Source organism: Melitaea cinxia, chromosome 1 (genome assembly GCF_905220565.1).
Source record: "Melitaea cinxia chromosome 1, ilMelCinx1.1, whole genome shotgun sequence".
Taxonomy (NCBI): Eukaryota; Metazoa; Arthropoda; class Insecta; order Lepidoptera; family Nymphalidae; genus Melitaea; species Melitaea cinxia.
The window spans coordinates 3,882,759-3,903,247 of NC_059394.1; the positions used below are offsets into that span (position 1 = coordinate 3,882,759).

General features: G+C 31.5%; 1 protein-coding gene across 1 annotated transcript in view; it reads right to left on the reverse strand.

Moving 5' to 3' along the window:
• LOC123655931 (ras-related protein Rab-44) overlaps positions 1 to 17,283 on the reverse strand; it is a 37,492-nt gene extending 20,209 nt beyond the window's left edge. The window contains exons 1-2 of the mRNA XM_045591703.1: positions 17,239 to 17,283; positions 6,251 to 7,384 (exon numbers count right to left, since the gene is read on the reverse strand). Coding sequence (XP_045447659.1) covers positions 6,251 to 7,384; positions 17,239 to 17,283 — 1,179 coding nt within the window. The remainder of the gene's footprint in view (positions 1 to 6,250; positions 7,385 to 17,238) is intronic.
• Positions 17,284 to 20,489: the final 3,206 nt, after the last annotated feature.

A 20,489-nucleotide genomic window follows, 5' to 3' on the forward strand; every position in this document is an offset into this window, starting at 1 on the left:
ACTTGTCCAATCTCGATAAAATTGGATAAAATGGGACCACATAACAAGCACCGCCTTTCGATTAAAGAAAGAATCGTTGAAATCCGTCTACCCAGTGAAAAGTTCGGGGGTAGGAGTATTTTTTACGTATGTAACATAAAAAATACTTTCGAGTGGAGAACCGTCTCCTATTTTTGAAGCCGGTTAAAATATAGCCTAGTGATAGTTTTTGAGTTTATACATCAAACAAGAAATCGAATCATTCCTCTTTCTGTTATAGATATATTAATGTATATGAATGAGGATTGCGGAAAACCGGGATGTCTGGCGCGAACTTGGAGAGGCCTATGACCAGCAGTGGACTGCGATAGGCTGAAGTGATGATGATGATGTATATATAAGATAAAGAAAAATCAGTATATAAGTCAAATGATATATGAAAATTTAAAATTATTTTTTAAGAGTTATTTGCGTCTTTGAACGCAACCTTCAGACACTTATTTGAAACAATAATTACATTAACATAAAGATGACATACATCTTACAATTAAATATTTTTTCAAGGAAATGTAATTGGAAGAATAAATATTTATAACCTCTTTTGTAACTTGTTTTTATTTTAAGCCATTATAACAAGAAGTAACGGCTTTTTTGTATGTAGTAAATTAGTTTAATCGATCGTATCCATTCAATTACCTTTCAATTTTAGAATCTATATTGAGGCTTATAGCGATATTAGTTTTTGCCTATCTAACTTGAAGTTCTTAATGTCTGTATTATTAGTTGACTAGCGACCCGCCCCGGCATCGCACGGTTGCAAAAACCATCAGTGTTCCTCTAATATATTATGCATGTATACATATACATGTATGTGCTGTGTGGCTACGGAAATAAAGAATATAGCCACCCCCTCTCTCATGGGTGTCGTAAGAGGCGACTAGGGGATCACACAGTTCCACTACCACCTTGGAACTTATAAAGCCGACCGATGGCGGGAAAACCATCCAACTGTAGGCTTTGAAATACGCTGCCCGAATACGGACAGCAGCGTCTTCGGTGCGACAAAGCCAACCCTGCGGTCACCAACCCGCCTGCCCAGCGTGGTAACTACGAGCAAAACACACGAGTTCACGCCATTTTTGGCGCGAGCTTGTGAAGTCCTGTGTCCAGCAGTGGACTGTATTAGGCTGAAGTGAAAGAGGATAAAATCAAGCGCTGACAAAACGCAAATCCTGATAACGTGTTAGTATCGCTTATGCTTAAGCAGAACAAAAAAAAAATTAAGATTATAATAATTCTTATTATAATCCAAAGTTGTTTTTTGGTTTTATTCAATCGTTAATATGAAATAATGATCTCCTGTCTCGCATTTTTACTAATAAGTTGTTATAATTATGCTATCGACTTATTTTTCACATTGTGAGCGTACGATGTCCAATGCCGGTGTGCGGATAAATCAACAATGATTTTTATCACACCGTTGTATGCTAATGTTTTTAGTTATGATTCTTTGTATTTTAAATAAATAAATAATAAAATATAAAATAATTTAATTCATGAAGTATGATAAATCTTTATTTTAATAAATTACCACGTAAAACTAAACGCGCACATTAAATAAAAATACATAATTTAAACATACTGACGTAATACGTATTGCACAATTCCCACGCTGTACTTTACATCTTTAAGCGGTTATTTTAAGAAATTATTATGTTATTTATTTTTTGTACATTATATAACAATAAAATCTTCATACGAATATATAAATAAATACAAAACTTAATTATTTTTAATAGCTAATAATAATATAAATACCGTGGATTACTCAACTTTATTAAGACTTAAGTTTGATTATTTGTTATTTTCTTTGATTTATTTTATTTTACGGTATTTGTTATTTTCTAAGATACTAAATTTCCTAAATACTTTTATGTACTTAATTAAAAACCAATCAACAAAATTTAAAAAAAATCTAGAACTAGAAAATATATATAAAATTCAACTTTTTTTTTTTCAAATTGTGTTGCTTCTATACTATCCGAAGGAACTTCATTCCTACCTGGTGTCCCATGACACAACATAATTTTTTTTTAGATGTTAGAAACTTTTTGACAAGGTTTAGAATTTTAAAACTAACTTTTGAAATATTGTAAATTAACGCGGGTATCACATGGTATGTATAATATATGCAATTATACACATATATAGTGTACGCATATTTTTAAATGCTATTATTAACATTTTTGAACTGAAGAAATAATCTAATTTGTGTTTACTTGGTAAGACAGCAAAATAAATAAATAAAATATATTATATACATTTTTTTTATCTGAAATTAGAAATTAATTTTAATTCAAATGCATCTCTGCTCAGTTCTGCTCACGTGAAGTAAGTCACGCACGCAAGATGATACATACCTATAATCAAGTCCCAAGTAAATAAAACATTACATAGTAGAATCATGATAAACAACTTAATGATATGCCTATAAAAGTTCTAATAATTACCTACAAAAGCTTTACATTTCAACTATTTTCTTCCACCCTTACTTTTTAAGGAAACCGAAATATAAATATACCCTCTTCTATCTTCTATATATATAAAAAAGAATGTTTGTCTGTGTTTCCTTTATAGAATCGAAAACAATATTTGATCGTGTCATGCATGATCTTCAGCAAAGTATTGTGCATGAGCCCACAATGGCTTCTGAATTGGTACGCTCAAGAAAATTAAAAAAAAAGCGTAGCAACGCGCGCAGGGCGTAACCTGCTAGCTGTAGCTACTCGTAGTGACATATAAATGGTAAAAAAAAAAATCTTCTAAAAATTAAAAAAAAGGTATTTTTTTTTAATAAAAATCAACTGTAATTTATAATATAACAATCCATTTTATCATAATAATAAAATAGTGTTTTACATGACATAAAATCGTAAATACGTTTATTATGAAATATTAAACATTATTTCAGATTATAAACCCACATTTTTATCTTTTTTTATCTTTGACGACGCGTTGGCGCAACGGTCATGGCACTGGTTTGTGGCTGTTGTACTGGCGGTTGCAGGTTCGATCCCCGCACATGTGCAGTCCTTGTGGGACTCCCCGCCGTGCCTTGAAGAGCACGTTTAGCCGTCGGTCCCGGTTGTTATTAAGTACACCTGATAGCGATCGTTACTCATGGTAGGAAATATATCCGCCAACCCGCATCGGAGCAGCGTGGTGGAATAATGGTTGTTAATAGATATTGTAATAATAATACGACAAGTGTCAATTTTTTACGTTCAAAGTTATACTTGTTATTTAATATATTAGACTAAGAAATATAAGATTAGATTTAAGTTTAAAAAAAAAACGATCAACATTTCCTTGATCTACTTAAAAAGCATTGTCCAACAAGAGAATGGCAGATATCGATATATTAACGTTACATAACTCTTAGAACACATGAAACCACATAGTAAAGTTATATATGGTGTCTGGTTACGACTTCGTGTTAGTTATAACCTCAATTTTAAGGTTTAAAATTGCTACAGCCCATGGTATCGACTGTCAAATTTATCCAAATAAAAACACTTAGAAGGCATCGTAAATAATTTAAAATGGCTAATTTTTTGTCGTATATAACTAATCTAAATTTTTTTATTAGTATTTTTATTTTTTTTTTAAATTGTCAATTTCATTAACATTACTCAACTTACACTTATTATTGCAAAATCAACCGTTCAATTGATAATTATGCAATTTAGTAAATGAAGCATTCGATTAAATGCCTAGTCTGTTCGTTGAATAAAGACCATTTCGAAATCGACAGTAATAATTGCCGCATCAAAAAAAATTTATCTTATATTTTAAGAAATAAGATCATTGTAATAAAATGAAACTTCAAAAAAATTGTTTTTAACATACAGCATGTTTTTACTACAAATTTAACAAAAAGCCGTTTTTACGAACCTAGTCATCCAATAAATTATTTCATTCGATCGTTTACCTAAGACGCTACTTTTATTTACCTTTTACGGATGGATGTGTATATACATAACAGTTACGGAAAAACTAGACCGGAACAAACTGGCACAATTATGTAACAAATAATTTTGGTATGGTAGTGACGACGCAATATACGTTGAATTCAATTATTACATGATTTAAAGTAATACAGTTATTTAATGAACTTCATTTAATTTAAACTAACTGAAAACGAACCTTGTACCACTTTTTTTTTCGAGATTGTATCGATTTTTTTTTTTATTATAAAATCTCTTTTATACGAACCAACAATAAATAACACAAAATTATAGAATTATCGACTTTGGTGGTGTTGTTCGGAAGTCGTACGCGTGCATACATATTGGCAATTCGTGTTAATATGATGATGAAAGTTGAAATTAAAACAATTATAACCAAAATTACGTCATGTATATCACTAATTACATTATCTCATTATATGGAAAAATAACTATTGTATGTAACCTTTATGTTAATTAAAGCATCAACATTCGATTAGAAAGGAGGATTATATCAGAAATCAATAAGGAAATGGACCACAAAAGTAATAGATTTAACGTCAATTTTAACTTTTTATAACTTGATAGGCTTCGAATTTTAGGCATGTTTTAACAATTCTTAACGGATTAAGCATAATCCTAAGCCAAATACCTACAAGTTAGTGGGTGACTTGGCTCTAAGCCGCAAAATGTGGCTTTCTATACACGCAACCCCGTATGTTACAAGATATTTAGGTACTTACTAACACATGGTGGTATTAATTAACCACATTGACACGAAGTTGAGTAAAGTTACTGTTATATCGGGTCATTATAATGTTATAATGTCAATCTATGTCATGTTAGTCTCATATTAGAAGACAAATTGCTCACTCCCCTTTAATATACTTACAGTATATATTGGAATTAAATTAAATTGTTAGTCTAATATAGATTAAAAACAAACTTGGCCCAAAACAAGTTTTTTTTTTTGGATTTTTAATCTCCGTTAAAAAAAGGTGGCTAACTGATTTATCCATTCACATAAAAAGTAATGGGAGACATTTATATGAAGCACAAACTTTTTTTTAATGTAATCTAAAGATTCAATAAGACTATTTTTTAGAAATGTTCAGCCCTTAGGAGTCTACCTAAATATATAAATGAAGGTGAAAAAAATTAATATTTTCTATACAGGACTAAATGAATCAAATTCAGATCGGCTAGAAAATAACAAAATAAAAATGACATATTACTGCAATTTCTGCATTTAAAAAATTATTCCCTAAGTGGCAGAAACAAAACGCGAACTTATGCGGGTCTGTTTATTATGATGTAAGACTTAATATTGGCTAATATTTTGAAAGTGTGACACATTTCAAAGATACTTTTAATCGTTTGTAAGAGTTTGAATTGAATATTTATAACAATTTAGCATTTTAAAAGCAATAAATTGTTATTAATGGTTATTAAAAATCTACAAGTTTCTTTTGTATAGTGGTCAAACAAGTATTAGATACCGAAACGGAAATTTCTAGGAGTCACATATAAATTTTATATTATTTAAAACGAAACACATATATATACTGTTATCTCTAATCTAGACTCCTTTGACTAAGAAATCGTATTTTATCAAAAATATCATCAACTATCATTAAAAATTATTTATTATTATTTATTTAATTATTAATTATTATTTAAATATACTTTATAGCTTCTCATACTACATACTACCTACCTTAAATAACTGGATATGTCTATTCAAATCATCTTATAATAAATCACTTCCTTATATTATGTTCATGTTATTATTATACATGTTTGTGTTAAGGTGTTGTTGTTTGAGGTTATTTTTCTACATAAAAACCTTTTTAAGCAAATACGAGGGTAAATAACACATAGTTTTGTGTGACACTATATGCGCGTTACGTGATTTTGAAATATACGCCGCGAAATGGAATATATTACGAAAATATCACTTGTATAAATAAAATATTTTTGCACGAATGTTAAAACATGCTGTCAAATACAAAGCACACGGGGAGGCAAGCTTGACGTGTACTCACGAAGGGCATCGTGGCGCTTCCTCCGCTGTAAACTATCGTGAAATGAAACGTACTGGAAACAGCAGGGACGTCTCAGCGCTGAAGCCGCAGCATTCGCACACCGTCAGGTAGCACTCGTCACCGGTCTCCTCGAAGGTCATGGCGCGCGCGCATCGCACGGGCAGTCTTCGCCCACTGACTGAGCGCGGCGCGCGGCGCACACACTGCGTTAACACTCACCGGTGGAACGTCGACGTTTTCGGCTTTGTTCTCAGGCTCGATGAGGTCTCCGTAAGCCGGCATGGTGTCCGCGGGTTCTGTCGTGTCCGCGAACCCCTCCACCTCTTCCGTTTCGATGTTGTCGCTCGAATGCGGCGGCGCGGGCGAGTGCGCAGCCATAGCGAGTCGCTGCCGGGCCAGTAGTACTGCCGCCTCCAGTGTCCCCACCTCACCCCCTCCTTCCTCGCCCTCATCCTCGTCATCGTCACGATCCTCTGAAAGGGCGATTGACGCCTGCGCGACAAACGTAATGCGACGCTTTAGAGCATCGCCCGGACTCGGTTCCTCGACCGGTTTCTCGATTTCAGTTTCACGGCGCCTTTTCCAAGCTTCCTTTGTAAAGGCACGCATGGCTACCGGATGTTCCACGGCTATTGGTATGAAAGATGGTTCTGGTGATACTGATGGTTCTTCAGTTATTTTTGATTCCAACCGAGTTTCCGGTGTGTTTGTGGCACTTTTTTCAACAAATTCTTGTTTTTCAGGAACCACATTCGCATCAGGCTCCGGTTTTGGAGTTCCCTGTGCATGTTCGGGAGTATTAACACCGGAGCTGACCTGATCTTGAGGATCAACTGCAGCATCATGATCAGAAACATCTTGTTGAGGTTCAGGATCATCAGATAGCGAGGGGGTCGTGGAACTCTCCCCTCGCCGTTTTCCAATACTACTCATCCGTTTTAACAAACCAGTTTTCTTTTTTTCAACAATCGGCGAACTGTCAGTGCTACGCGACGCGTCCACCGACTCAGCGCGTAGCTTTTTATTTTTCTTGCGCATAGTGCGTTCGTCCCGCACGATCTCACCGTCCGATACTGAGGATTTACTTGAGCCGGTGCGCTTGAGCGACGAGAAATGGAAGGGCGCGCCGGAGCGAAACGGCGAGCGGAGCGTTTGTAGCGTTCGCTTCAAGCGGGATGGCTGGGGGCCGGGGATGGGGGAGTACAGAAGCGGGGGCTCGTCGTCCCGCATGGTGGTGTGTCGAACGCGGCGCGCGGACTGCCGCGCTTGTCCGCCTCCCGCCGCGCGCTTGCTACGGCCTCGCTCCTGATCAGCGCGCGTGAACCGCGGATAAACTTTCGACAAGGTCCTTTGCTAACGCCAATCCGATAAGGGTGGTATATACGAAACTATGACGAATCGACCGTAATGAGATTAAACTTATTGGATGATGACACAGTATTTACAATTGAAGTACTATAGACTGATAACAGTTTGTTTGCTGTAAATATTAAACAACTGTTGAATGTTTTATGACATATTTGAATTTTGCGTTGTTTTCTTTCACTTTATTTTTAATTACGTCTTAAGCTTAAAGGAACAGAAACTAACTGGAAATATAATGTTCTAGCGCTAAGTAAACGTAATAAGATTATGAATTCCTTGGTATAATTGCAAATATCTTCTTTCTTTGTAAATTATACTTGTACATTGTCACAAACTTATATAGCTCACCCTTATAATAAACAGCTTTAAAGCAATATGTAACATACATTTGTAATAACGAAGAGGTAGCGTTAACGTTGCCTGCAATCCTGTGACTTGTAACCAATTATTAAAAAAGTTAAAATATTTTCGGAAGACACATTTTACAAATTGTTAGCATTATATGTATTAATTATTCTGTAACTAAAACACGTCACTAAAATAGATTCATAAATCACATATATCTTTCATACCTACTTATATCTCTTATAAGATATAAACTAATATTATAAATGTGTGCGAAAGTAACTCCGTCTGTGTGTCTGTCGCGCTTTCAGGCCAAAACTACAGAACCGATTTAAATTAAATTTGGTACACAGATAGTCTAGAGCCTGAGAAAGGACATAGGCTACTTTTTAATGTGAAAAAATGGGGGCAAGGGGCAAGGCAAAGGTGGGAATGAAAAGTTGTATGGAAGTATCGTCATTTTTATAACTAGAAGCTTTTTTTGGCTGTTATTCAATATAAATAGATATGACGCTCAAAGTTTGTAAAATTTTACTCTCAATGGTGTAAAATAACAATGGGGAATAGAGAATGAAAGTTTGTATGGAAATATGTAAGGTTTATAAATGTGAATATTTATAACTTTGCGACAAGAGACAAAATATTGAAGCTATTCTGATTTCCAAATCAACCAAAATATGCTGTCTAAAGTCACTATTCCACGCGGACGAAGTCGCGGGTACAGCTAGTAAGATATATCTCAAAAACATATAAGTATTTAACATTCGCAAAAGATGATAGTCGTTGTTCATGCTATGTTCGGGTTTAATATAAAACAATAATAATCATAGGTAATAAATTACCATAAAATTATAAAAAAAAAAACATCAAAAATTCAAAGTATTCAAATAATTAATTTATTACCTTAATAGTTTTAAACTTTGAAATAACTGAAGTATAAATTTAGAAATACGCGTCTTGTTTCTTTTAATACGAGAACTACTACTTTGTTGGAATATTTTTTATTATAATTTTCAAAACTAGCCTAAACTGGTTTCACATTTAATGATGAAAGAATTTGTTTGATAACAGTAGGAATTTATGTGGAATGTATTTTAAAAAATCGTAAAATTCCCAAGGTGACAAATATATATTTTGGTATCGGCCATTAAAGGTATTAATACTTTTTTGGCCATAATTCTAGTAAAGCTTGTTACATTTTAATACCGAAACATAATAATTTTATTTTGTAATTAAATCGAGAATACATAAAAAAATGATTTCATAAGTAACCTTCATACACGCATAAATAAAAAAGAATTAACATGTGTCCCTACTCACCAGTGCTCTCTTAGAACGATTTTCATTAATTCGTATAAGAAAGCCTGTTTGAAAAGTAAACTAATGTTTCTATATAACTAAAGAAGCAGATAAGAAAGATTTCAAAAATTCTCATAATATATGAATCTCTTTGAACAGCTATTTTTACTCTAATCAAAATTTTAAGTTTTTAATTACGGTCTCTTACTTACAATTGTTGTAAGTTACAAATAAATTTACTAAGTTGATTATTAAACGAAAAAACACAAAACCACTTGAGCTTGTATCAATCATATCATGAGAAATTAAAATTAAGCATTGGCATCTCTCTTTATAGCATATTGCGTATATTATACGGGTGTATACTATTATACATACACATACACATTCTTGTTTTTATTTTGTAAAATAATAATTTTTGTGTCTATTTACACTAATACGTTAAAATATATCACCACCGGTCTTCATTATTGCCTATTGACCCTATGATTATAAGTTGATGAACCACGTACCGTAGCAAGTAGCATTTGTACGGAATCCCTTGGCGGAAGAGAAGCCCTACAAACATTACTAGTTTTGATATCGACCAATACTGTTTGAATATTATTACATAAATATTAACTCTATTTATGTATGGGTAAGGTTTAAAATTGTTTAAATATTTGTTGATGAGTATGAGATTGTTTTGCCAGTGGCTATTATAAGAATTTTAGTTTTAATCGAGCGAAGTAAGTTTTTCTGTTGTGTGCGCTGCGATGATCGCATGTTTTAAACATTGTGGTATGATATTAACACTTTTTTTCTGTCCTTTTTTATTATCGCAAGTTTTTACCGCTATGTTTCTCAATGCCTATAGCTAATCTGAGTAATAGGATAACAAGAATATTTAAAAGAGCATTAACCTGGCCATTCAAGATGTAATGCTCCAGACGCTTCAGATTTCTTCGTGTAGTGGAATCGATATTTATTTAAATTATTAAAAAATATCCTTTTTGTATGTAATTGCCTTTACTAATCGATATCTAATTAGTTTCACCCAAATCTTAAATAATGCTTTTTCTTTTCTTTCTAAATATTTATTGTAATATGATGAGAGAGATAAGATGGATCTTATCATACCTAAACTTAATTTGAATGAATTAAATTCGAACATTTCCGTACATACTAGAAAAGCTTTTTTGTTATAGAAAACTAGTTTACAAAAGGAGGTTATATGTTAAAACTGGTAATACCGCTAGAGTCGACTCTCGATTTGACACTCGTTAATTTGAATTTTTTCTTTGTAAAATACTCGATAAATTTTATAATATATGTCTACATTAACATTAATTAATCTCCTTGATAATTCAAACTTGAAGGAATTATCTTGTCCGCTAACAAGGAATGATTTGACGTCCGGGTTTCACTACTCTTCATAATTTGAAGCGTCGATTATTTATTTGTTTTTTGATTGTTACTATCTTTTCATAGTTAAAATGAGACTTATTAAGTTTTGAATGCAATTTATAATTCAGCTTGTAACATCCTTTTGCTGGGCACAGGCGTCGGAGCTTAATCCACTACGCTGCTCTACTGCGGGTTAGTAAATAGATATTTTCACTATTACAATTAAGAATCGCTATCAGGCGGTTCTAATAAGAACAGATTTGTACAAATACAAATATAAATGAAAATAGCATATTATTAAAGACATTATAATTGATGTTGTGGATGATGGACAGTTTAAAAAAAATATAGAGTTATCTTCTCTTTGAATATTTAAATTTAGCGCTTTGAGATGTCACTGTCAGATTACATGGCAAGATGATCGAGCTATAAAAAATATGGTCGCTTAAATTACTTATTTGCAAAGATGGAATTTTATTTATTAATAAAGTTATAGTTGGGTAGATTAAAAATTAATTGTCGTTTCTTTGTTTTCAAGTGAGTGTTGATAAATTTTATGTGTTTTTTTCGTATAATATAAATTTATTTTAAACGAAATAAAAATCTTTGTTTTTAGATCTACGCAATAGTTTATTTTAAAGTATACCTTATATAAATATACCTCTAAACATTTTGGAGTTTGTCGTGAAGTGTCGAGGATAACTTCGATATCGTCGATATTTGTAAATCAACATGAAACAAGGGACGAATCACTGGAAGCGAATTTAGGATAAATTCTTATTTATTTGCTTATTCCTCCCCCTCATTCTAGGTTAAAGAAACTCTTTTAATTTGAACTCTTAGTATGTAATTTAAAATTTTCGTTAGGTCATTGAGTTTCGAAATATCGAGAATTTATTATATTATTATATCTCTACTATACTCGTATTTGTTTCTACTACTAATACAACTACTACAACTGCTACTTAATTTTGTACTCTATACCTACCACATACGCTACAAATTACGCTACGCCTGGAAGAGGGAGGAGTTTGTAAAGTAGCGCCAAAAAGGTAGGTAGGTGTGTATAACTAATTACGTATCAAATCATTACTCTGCGTATTGAGTTTGTAAGGTAAATACTTCTATGTTATGCCCACTTAAAATGATGATCTCATTATAGCCCATGTCCTATCACAAGCCTCAACCCATTAATATAGGTACTTAGTTGTTAAATGTGACAGGGCGACATTAATTAACTAAATACGCATTTATAATCTTAGTAGGAAATTAATAAAAAATAACGATTAAGTCATTCATGATGACGATATTTGATATCAAGGTGTTTTCAACTTTAGGTTTTTTTTTCGTATTTCCTGTTTTTATCAATTTACGGTGGTGAGTTATATGTTTAAATCAGACACAAAATAAAATTCAACACTTAGCGTAATAATACATATTTAGTTATATTTTGAAAGGGACAGAAACCGCCTCAAAATACAACTACGCAACAAATGAAGCAATAAGTAACTTGCGCATTTTATTTATAAATCTTTAACAACAGGCAACGTTTTTCTTAGACGCTCACATCGTACATTTTAATAGTTATAAAACCAGATAATACACCTTTCAAACAAACAAGTGAAAGAAGGTTGTAACGATTGAACTAAAACCATTTTATTCGTTTGTCGTCTTTTTAATTAATCATAAAATGATAGATAAAAAAATACGATTTAAGTTCTTATTTACTTGGTGCGTAAAACAAACTAGTTTGGAACAGATAATAAATGTACGTATGTATATAAATAAAAAGATGTTTTAAAACAACTTCTTCACAACAAAACACATTAAGAATAATCAACATAATGTTATGTGATCTTGACAAAAAATCATAACATTATGTTGTTTTTATAAATAGGATGGTATATGTTTTTTTTTTTTTTTATATTTATATGCGTTAACAGAAATACAACTTGTCTTGAATATCAAAAGCATTAGAAATTAAACGATTCGTGCAGTATTAATTGACGGCTTTTTTTTCAAGAATAGCTGCGAAGTTTCTCGCCGATTCTTCTTTATAAAATCTACTTTCGAAATCGGTTGTAGCTTCACTTTAAATATAATTAATTAATTCATCATCATCACCACTTCAGCCTATCGCAATCCACTGCTGGACATTGACCTCCAAAATGTTAACGCCAAAAATGACGTGAACTCATGTGTGTTGCTCATAGTCACCACGCTGGGCAGGTGGTTTGGTGACCAGTGCAGGGCTGGCTTTGTCACACCAAAGACGCTGCTGCTCGTCTTCGGCCTGTGTAATTCAAAGCCAGCAGTTGGATGGTTATCCCGCCATCGGTCGGCTTTATAAGTTCCATGGTGGTAGTGGGACTGTGTTATTCCTTAGTTGCCTCTTACGACACCCACGGGAAGTGGGTGGCTATATTCTTTACTGCCGTAGCCACACAGCGTAAATAATAATTTTAATTTGTAAAATAACAATTCAAAAGTGATTTTGAAGCCTACTTGAATAAAGCAAATTTTGATTTGATTTTAGTTTCAGTTGTGGTCTATTAAGTCATAACGTGATATTTTATAGCCTTTATTTAATAAACGGGATTTCTAACGTAGAAACAATAAAATTTGGATCGATTGTAATATTAATTTTGACGTTTTCTCTTTCAACCAAGTAAATAAACACAGTAGATGTGTAATATTAATACAAAAATAAAACAAAATGTTATTAGTATTGTCAACTGCTAGAAAGTATAAACTTTTTAGGTTTTTTTTAAATTCTTGAAATTCTTGACTTAAGCCTTCACTATCCCAGCAACACTATTATAGAAAAAGGAAATGTTTATGCCCTTTTTATTTTTAATCCTGTATACCTAAAGTGCTTTTTATTAAAAATACAGTTTGATACCTAATCTAACAATATGTCTAAATACCATAAACGATAATAATATACGATTACCTTGATCGCTTATATATTTATAGAAATATTTGTTACGTGAAAAAGGTCGGGTAGAATATATTTTAAATAATTACATATACTTATTACACAATATTTTGTATAGTTGTGTCAGTAAATTCCATTCGCCTATGGTATTTAAATTGTTTTTATAAAATATTTTGCTCGGAACTAAATGTGTTACGAGTTACGACATCCCACGTGATTTTGATGATAAGAATTTTTTTTATGTCAATCTAATAGTAATGTTTTGAAGAGGAAATATTTGTTTATTAGTTTTAAATCAATAATTGTGTTTGTTCGAAAACGAACTTAAAATCAAAACGACAATAAAATTTAAATTGATAAATATGTAGGTGATAGACCGGTTTTAACGATTCTTTCACCGTTACAAAGCCACAAATGTAACATAAGCTTTATGGACCTAGCCTTCCTATCATCGTAGATTTTTTCCCGTGGTTCTTGTGGCTGTCCGTGATTTGTAATATGATGATTTGTATAAATTTCTAGTATTTATTTCGACTAACCGACTGGAATAACATTGACCTTGCTTGCGAACTGTAAAACGCGTGAAATTTAAATAATCGTTTTAGTATGAGATCCGTATCCGTATATTTATTACGCCGATGAGTTTAAAGAATGATTTTGAAACCAACCGACAGTATGAAGCCTATAGATAAAACAAACATTGGGTTGTTTGATCTTTAAAATTACGCAACGGGTTTGTATGCGGTTTTTTTTAGTAAATAGAGTGATTCCAGAGGAAAGTTACGTATAATACATGCATAATATAGTAGAGGAAAACTGATAGTTTTTCAACAGTGCGAAGCCGGGGTGAGTCGCTAGTTGATAAATATTGAGGCTTGTTATTTTCACCCATATGTTTACCTAATAAATAAATCTTACATCAAAATGAGCGCAGTCTCATTGCGAATACGATAATATAAAGCTTTCTGCTATAAATGTGCTTTGAATAGCGATTGGCAAATATAATATAGCCTAGCCAGGATCTTTTCCGCCATTTCGATTTATTTTTAGTGTACTAAAGTAGAAATAAAATCATTTTTATCCACTAAACAAATAGTTGAAGATCGTGTCTTGTTCGGATCTTAGAATATTCAATGTTAGGGAATTTTACAATATTTTCGTAATTTCGTAAGCTTTCCACATAGCTTTGTGAAAAAAAAACGCAACCCAACTGTACAAAAAAGAGATTAATCTGTTAAGTCCTTCTGAAGTTAAAGCGTGCCCAAGGAAAATAGTGATTAACTAAGTGAATACATTTATTTAATACTATTAGTTATTTTATCATTTATGACATCTGTGCACACAAAAACAATAAATAACATAAAGGTTCTTAGCAATAAATACGAGAATGAATATATTGCTAGAAATCAATTTAATAAATTGATGAGAAGTATTACATGCATATATTATCACCTAACAGATTAGAATCTAAGGTATTTTATCTAACATATTGCAATTTACTTGGTGTCATTACACTATGCTATGTCGATGTCTAAAAACTTATTGTGCAACTGTTAGAACTAATTAAAAGTTTTTATTCTATATTTAAAAAAAAAAAAACATTATTTAGACTGGACGTACAACCTCTTTTGTAAGTGTAAATAATTTCGGCTGATTTAAAAACCAGAGACTAATTAAAGATTAAAAATCGGCTTTTTCGCATTGTTGAATTGAATTTTAAAGTGAAACTTCTTGAGAATCGTTGTGATTTGAAACTTGATAAAACGAAAATGTGTCACGATATAGACACAAACACATAAATGTATAGGAGGTAATGAGTTAGAATAGGTTCATTACAAAGTATTTTATATTCTCGGTTAAAAAAAATCTCCCGTAAGCTACTTTTCAGAAATTTTACTTCTGCCGTGTGTGAATTGCACACACTTTTTTTTGTATATGTTTTTGTTTTTTTTTTGTATTCGTCCGTATGATGCAATATATTCTACAAATGAAAAGCAAAAAACTGAGTAATGACTAGCCCGTTGGCGCAGTATGTAGTGGCCATGCTTTCTGTTCAGCGGGATGCGGGTTCGATTCCCGCCTGAGTCTGGATGTAATATGTGTATATATATATTTATATATGTAGATTTATAAAAAAATATGTATTTAGCTACGGCTGCTAGCGTCGGCTGTTACCGGTAACACAAGCATTAAGTTGCTTAACATGGGAACAGACGGCCTGTATGTATGTTATAAGATATTTATTTATTTATTTAGTTAATCAGTGTCATGAATCACTTTAATTTACAACGTTTTACTATAGTTTTTATTATAACTGTAAAAATACAAATTATACTTTTAAACTGCGTTGTATCTTTGCAAGCCATAGCTTCAATTGTATAACGATATTTTCGTGAACGGCGCGTAGTAGGAGCATGGGCCAAGGCTGATTATGTCATAGAGTCACAGGAAACATCAATAAGCCCATTAGAATCATCAAGTAATACCGAACTATTTATAGCATTAACTCTTTATAGAGTGTGGTGAGATGATCCAGTCGATGGACACGATATGAGACAGTGCGGGATAAAACTCGCGTTTACATCTAGTATGGAGCGTTTCGTCAATTTGTTGATGCCATGCTAAGGCTGCGTAAAAAGGCAGTACAATTTGAAAACCTAAATCTGAGGAAATTGAGTTAAAAGTTTTTTATTTGTTTCAATTAAATATATGATATTCTGATAATAAGATCTGTTAAATAATATTTTTCATTATATGTTTTGCAATTGTAATCACATTTTTACACAGTTCAAAATTCACAATTTTACTATTTTATTTTATTTATTTAAATTATTTAATACAAGTGTGTACAAAAGGCGGGCTTAACGCTAATGCATTTTCTACCAGCCAACATTGGTATGTACAAGAAAGTAGTGTGTACAATTAAAAAAAAATAATATAACATTACATAATTATGATAAATTATTATTATGTGTAAAATTATATATTCTGGGCTTGATACCGGCTTTATAAAGTTTTAAAAGTTATTTGACAAAAAAACGTGTGTACTTTAGACTACACGACTGACTAAAACTTACGAAACGTAACTCTCTCTTTCTTTCTATCTTCACTCAAAATCAAAATAAAAAATAACTGTATTCAAATAGGCCCCAAGAGCGCCTTCGAATCGTCATTTTACAAATTTAAATTATATGGTGTTTTTTTTAAAGTAAAGCCACGACCGATTCGGAATGTAGATTCTGCAGAGAAGAATCAGCAAGAATCTCCGCAATTACTCTTTTGAAAACTAACTTATATCTCCCTCTCAACTTTCGTTCGCCTCGTTCGATCACACTTTTCGTAACGCTTTCGTCTCACATTCACCAGCTTACTCCCCAAGCTAAGCGTGCGTAAAGAAATTTTAATTCAAAATAATTTAGTGCTAAAAAAGATCTAAAACTATGTAATAAGGCTGTTATACTTTATCCAACATTATGTTTACCACTTATTAGCAGGTGTGGAGCTACCACCCGTAACGTTACTTGTGTAAATAATGATAAAACTTATATAAGATACTCCCATTCTCTATCGTTCACGTAAACAACATCAACCCGATGTGAATAGTTCGAGTAACTACTAAGTAGGTATGTATATATATTGTAAAAATATTAAACGAACCGACCAAAACATACTAAATACTTACTTCTTAAACTAGCAAATAAGTAATATTGGCAAGTAAACTCCAATAAGTACGTATTTATCACATAGGTTTAAACGAACATTATTCTGCTTAATAAAATACACGAGGCAACGCATACATACAAAATAAGCTATTTCAAATTTTAGTAATTATATCGTCAATTAGATATTCTAAGTTAATTACATAATAACTTACATTTAAACGGCCATTAGTTTGAGCTTCAAGAGCATCTTCAGCCATCGTACCTTTCAATGTCAAAAAATTAGGGAAGGTCGGTACTTATTAGCAATCTAATTAGTACAATGTGTTTCGTACTCGTACTGTTGTACTACTATACTACTATAGTATATTTTACACTTCACTTTTACGTTATGATTAGCACTTTTGAATCATTTAAATAATGTTCCATTTTATTTAAAACTTAAGAAGAATACCCTTTAACTGCCAACTTATATTTTTCTTATAAATATTTTTTTATTCAAATTTTGACTGGCTTTAGGGTTAGTAGACACGAAAGGAAACTGTGGATAACTGTCAATGCGACACGTACTTATTTTATCGGATAAACATTATCAATTTATGATAACAAGTATTCAAACTCTGTTTATAATATATTTTTGTTGTTATGAAAAGGTGACTCACAATTTACCTGTTAAAATACGTAACAAATATCATATGACAACTATTTTATTAGGAATTTTATATCATGAAAAAATTAACACAAATATCTAAACAAATTTATAAATTTTACAAAGATCACTAAAAAAATATTTAAAACACTATTTAGTGATGAGACCGCACTTTGCACTCTAGGAATAGCTACTGTAGTAAGTTAATTTTTTATGTACAATAAAATTATTTATTTTTATCACACAAACACCAGTTGTATTAAATTAATTTATAAATAACAAGAAATGTTTAGAAATTAGTTTCAGAACGAAAAATTGGGGGAAATATTTTTAACGAGCGAAGAATTAATATTTTAAAGAAATTTTTATAAAACCGATATAACATTATCGATTAGTATACTCTGCTATAATAAGATTTTTAAACGCACCTGCAAATTTAGCTTTCCGTTCTTTTTAGCTGGCATTGTACTGCACTTTCGCCTATTTCTTGATTCAGCTAACTTTTCTTGCTGCAGTAATTGCTCATGTATCGTATTTTTATTCAACTCATTTATCATTATATTTAATTTAATAACACATTTTTAATGTGTTATATTTTTTAATAATTATAACATTCGAACCGTGTACTATAAAAACTTTTTTACACAAAATGGCGCCAGAACCGAGGCGCTTATTCGGAACAATTGACAGGACGCAATTATTGTTATCTAGAGGCGCAGTGAAGTAAACACCATTTGCCCTCTTGCGAGATAAGGTCTAAGAATAAATTACTTATGAAGAATTATATTTCGATCTTTCATCGGACTTTACTGTTTCATATTATGTTGAATGACTTGTATTCATTGAAACAATTTATCTTCAATGTATAATATTAATTTAATTTATGTATTTACTGACGAACATTCTGACTTGGCGCTAAGGAACTATTATGACCCTAAAACATATTGATATCTTCATTCTTAGATCTAAGCATTTCTAGTTACTTTCCGCTGTACTTTTCATTGTGTGAATAAAAACAAAAAAACAATTGCAAATCATAATTGATATCATGCTCTTAATTATTTTACTATTCTAAATGAAATACTTTGAAAACATTATTTTGATACAACCTTTTATATGAAGGTTACATTAAATTTATATAATTCAAAGTTAAAAAAAGAAAAACAATACAAAAAATTTAATTTAAGATTTTAGCCGTAATCACGACTATATGATAAATGTTCAAAAATGTCCAACAACACTATAAAAGTGTACTGCTACAGCTTTACTCTCAGTTTTAAATTATTTTTGTGATTCGATAGAATATGAAATATAATAATGTACTTACAAAGCAAATAGATAAGAAAGAAGAGATTAGAAAGAAAAAGATTTACAGAGTTTTGGTTATAAAGTATTTTAGTTCGCTATTCAAATGTAAAGTAAGAGGGACTCTCTCAGCGTATAAAGGTCCGTTCCTTTCTTTCATTGCCTGCAGAGCAAGCATTCGTACCTATTGAACTAAATTTGAGGCACTTTTTCTCACGATATGTTAAAAAGATACATTTCATTATTAATATATAATTATAGTACGGTAATTGAACGAATATCCACTGTAAAATGTGTAAAAAAAAATGTTATATGTCTCTTTTCATAACGTAAGAGAGCTTTGCTTTAGCTTTAAGCTTTATTAGGTTTTATTTTCATTTGTAAAATTAATGAGGCAATATAAATCTTTTGCTGCTAACAACGTTAAATATCTAAAGGAACAAATCAATAAATATTTTTCATACTCAAATTATATTAACATAAACAAAAAAATAAGCATCAATTTCATTTTCTATGTGTGTTTTATAGCATTAATTCTTAAACTGTCTCATTATACGTTTATACTATTTAAAAAAGGAGTGTGCTTTAAAGCACGCGACTAAAGCAAACCTTTTGCACAATAGGCCTGCACTGTGACTTAGATATATGAAACGTAACTGGCTATATGAGAAAAAGAGAAAGAAATTTTGTACTCGCACCTCTTTCTTGCTCGCCCGATCATCTCATCATTATTCTATCATCATCATTTTTTTTAACGCTCTCGTCACGCATTCACCAGCTTACTTCCCAAGTCAAGCGTGCGTAATTACCTTCTAGAAAACGGCTTTAAGAATTTCGATAAAATTTTAATCTTACGTATACGTGTACGATATGCAAGTGCATATTTACAAATCTATCTAACAAGGTCATATCTGTTAAAGTTTGTTTTCAATTACCACTCGAGTAAAGCTCGGTCGCATCACAAATATGTCTATGTAAAAATTTGTATGAAAAATCTACTACCATGTCGAGTAGTGTAATGTACGAGTAAGTAGTGTTCACTAGTTTCTATCTATTTAAATAAAAATGAATGTTGCTAAGCGCATAACTCGAGAATGGCTCGATCAATTCGGCTAATTTATTTTTTGTATATTCCTTAAGGTCCACGGAAGGTTTTAATACAAAAAAAATCGTTTAACTTTTGACAGAAAGTAGTCTGTCCGGGCAGCTAGTGATTAATATATTATGATCTTTGTCCCTTGTCTAGAAAATTTGACAAATCATTTATAAAATAACTTAGGTTCGGTACAAAAAATTATCAAATTAGGAATTTTTATGTAAGTAATATAAGATAACTTCAAATATAAACATATATCCGCTTAACTACATAACTTCTGTACATTTTAATGTTAGGAATGTGCAAAGTAAAATAAATTATACTCGATTTCAATTTCAAATCTTTGAATTTCTTTGTTTTTGATTATTCAAACCAGAAACATTTATTAAGAGGTAAGTCGAGCTCCTATCATAGCT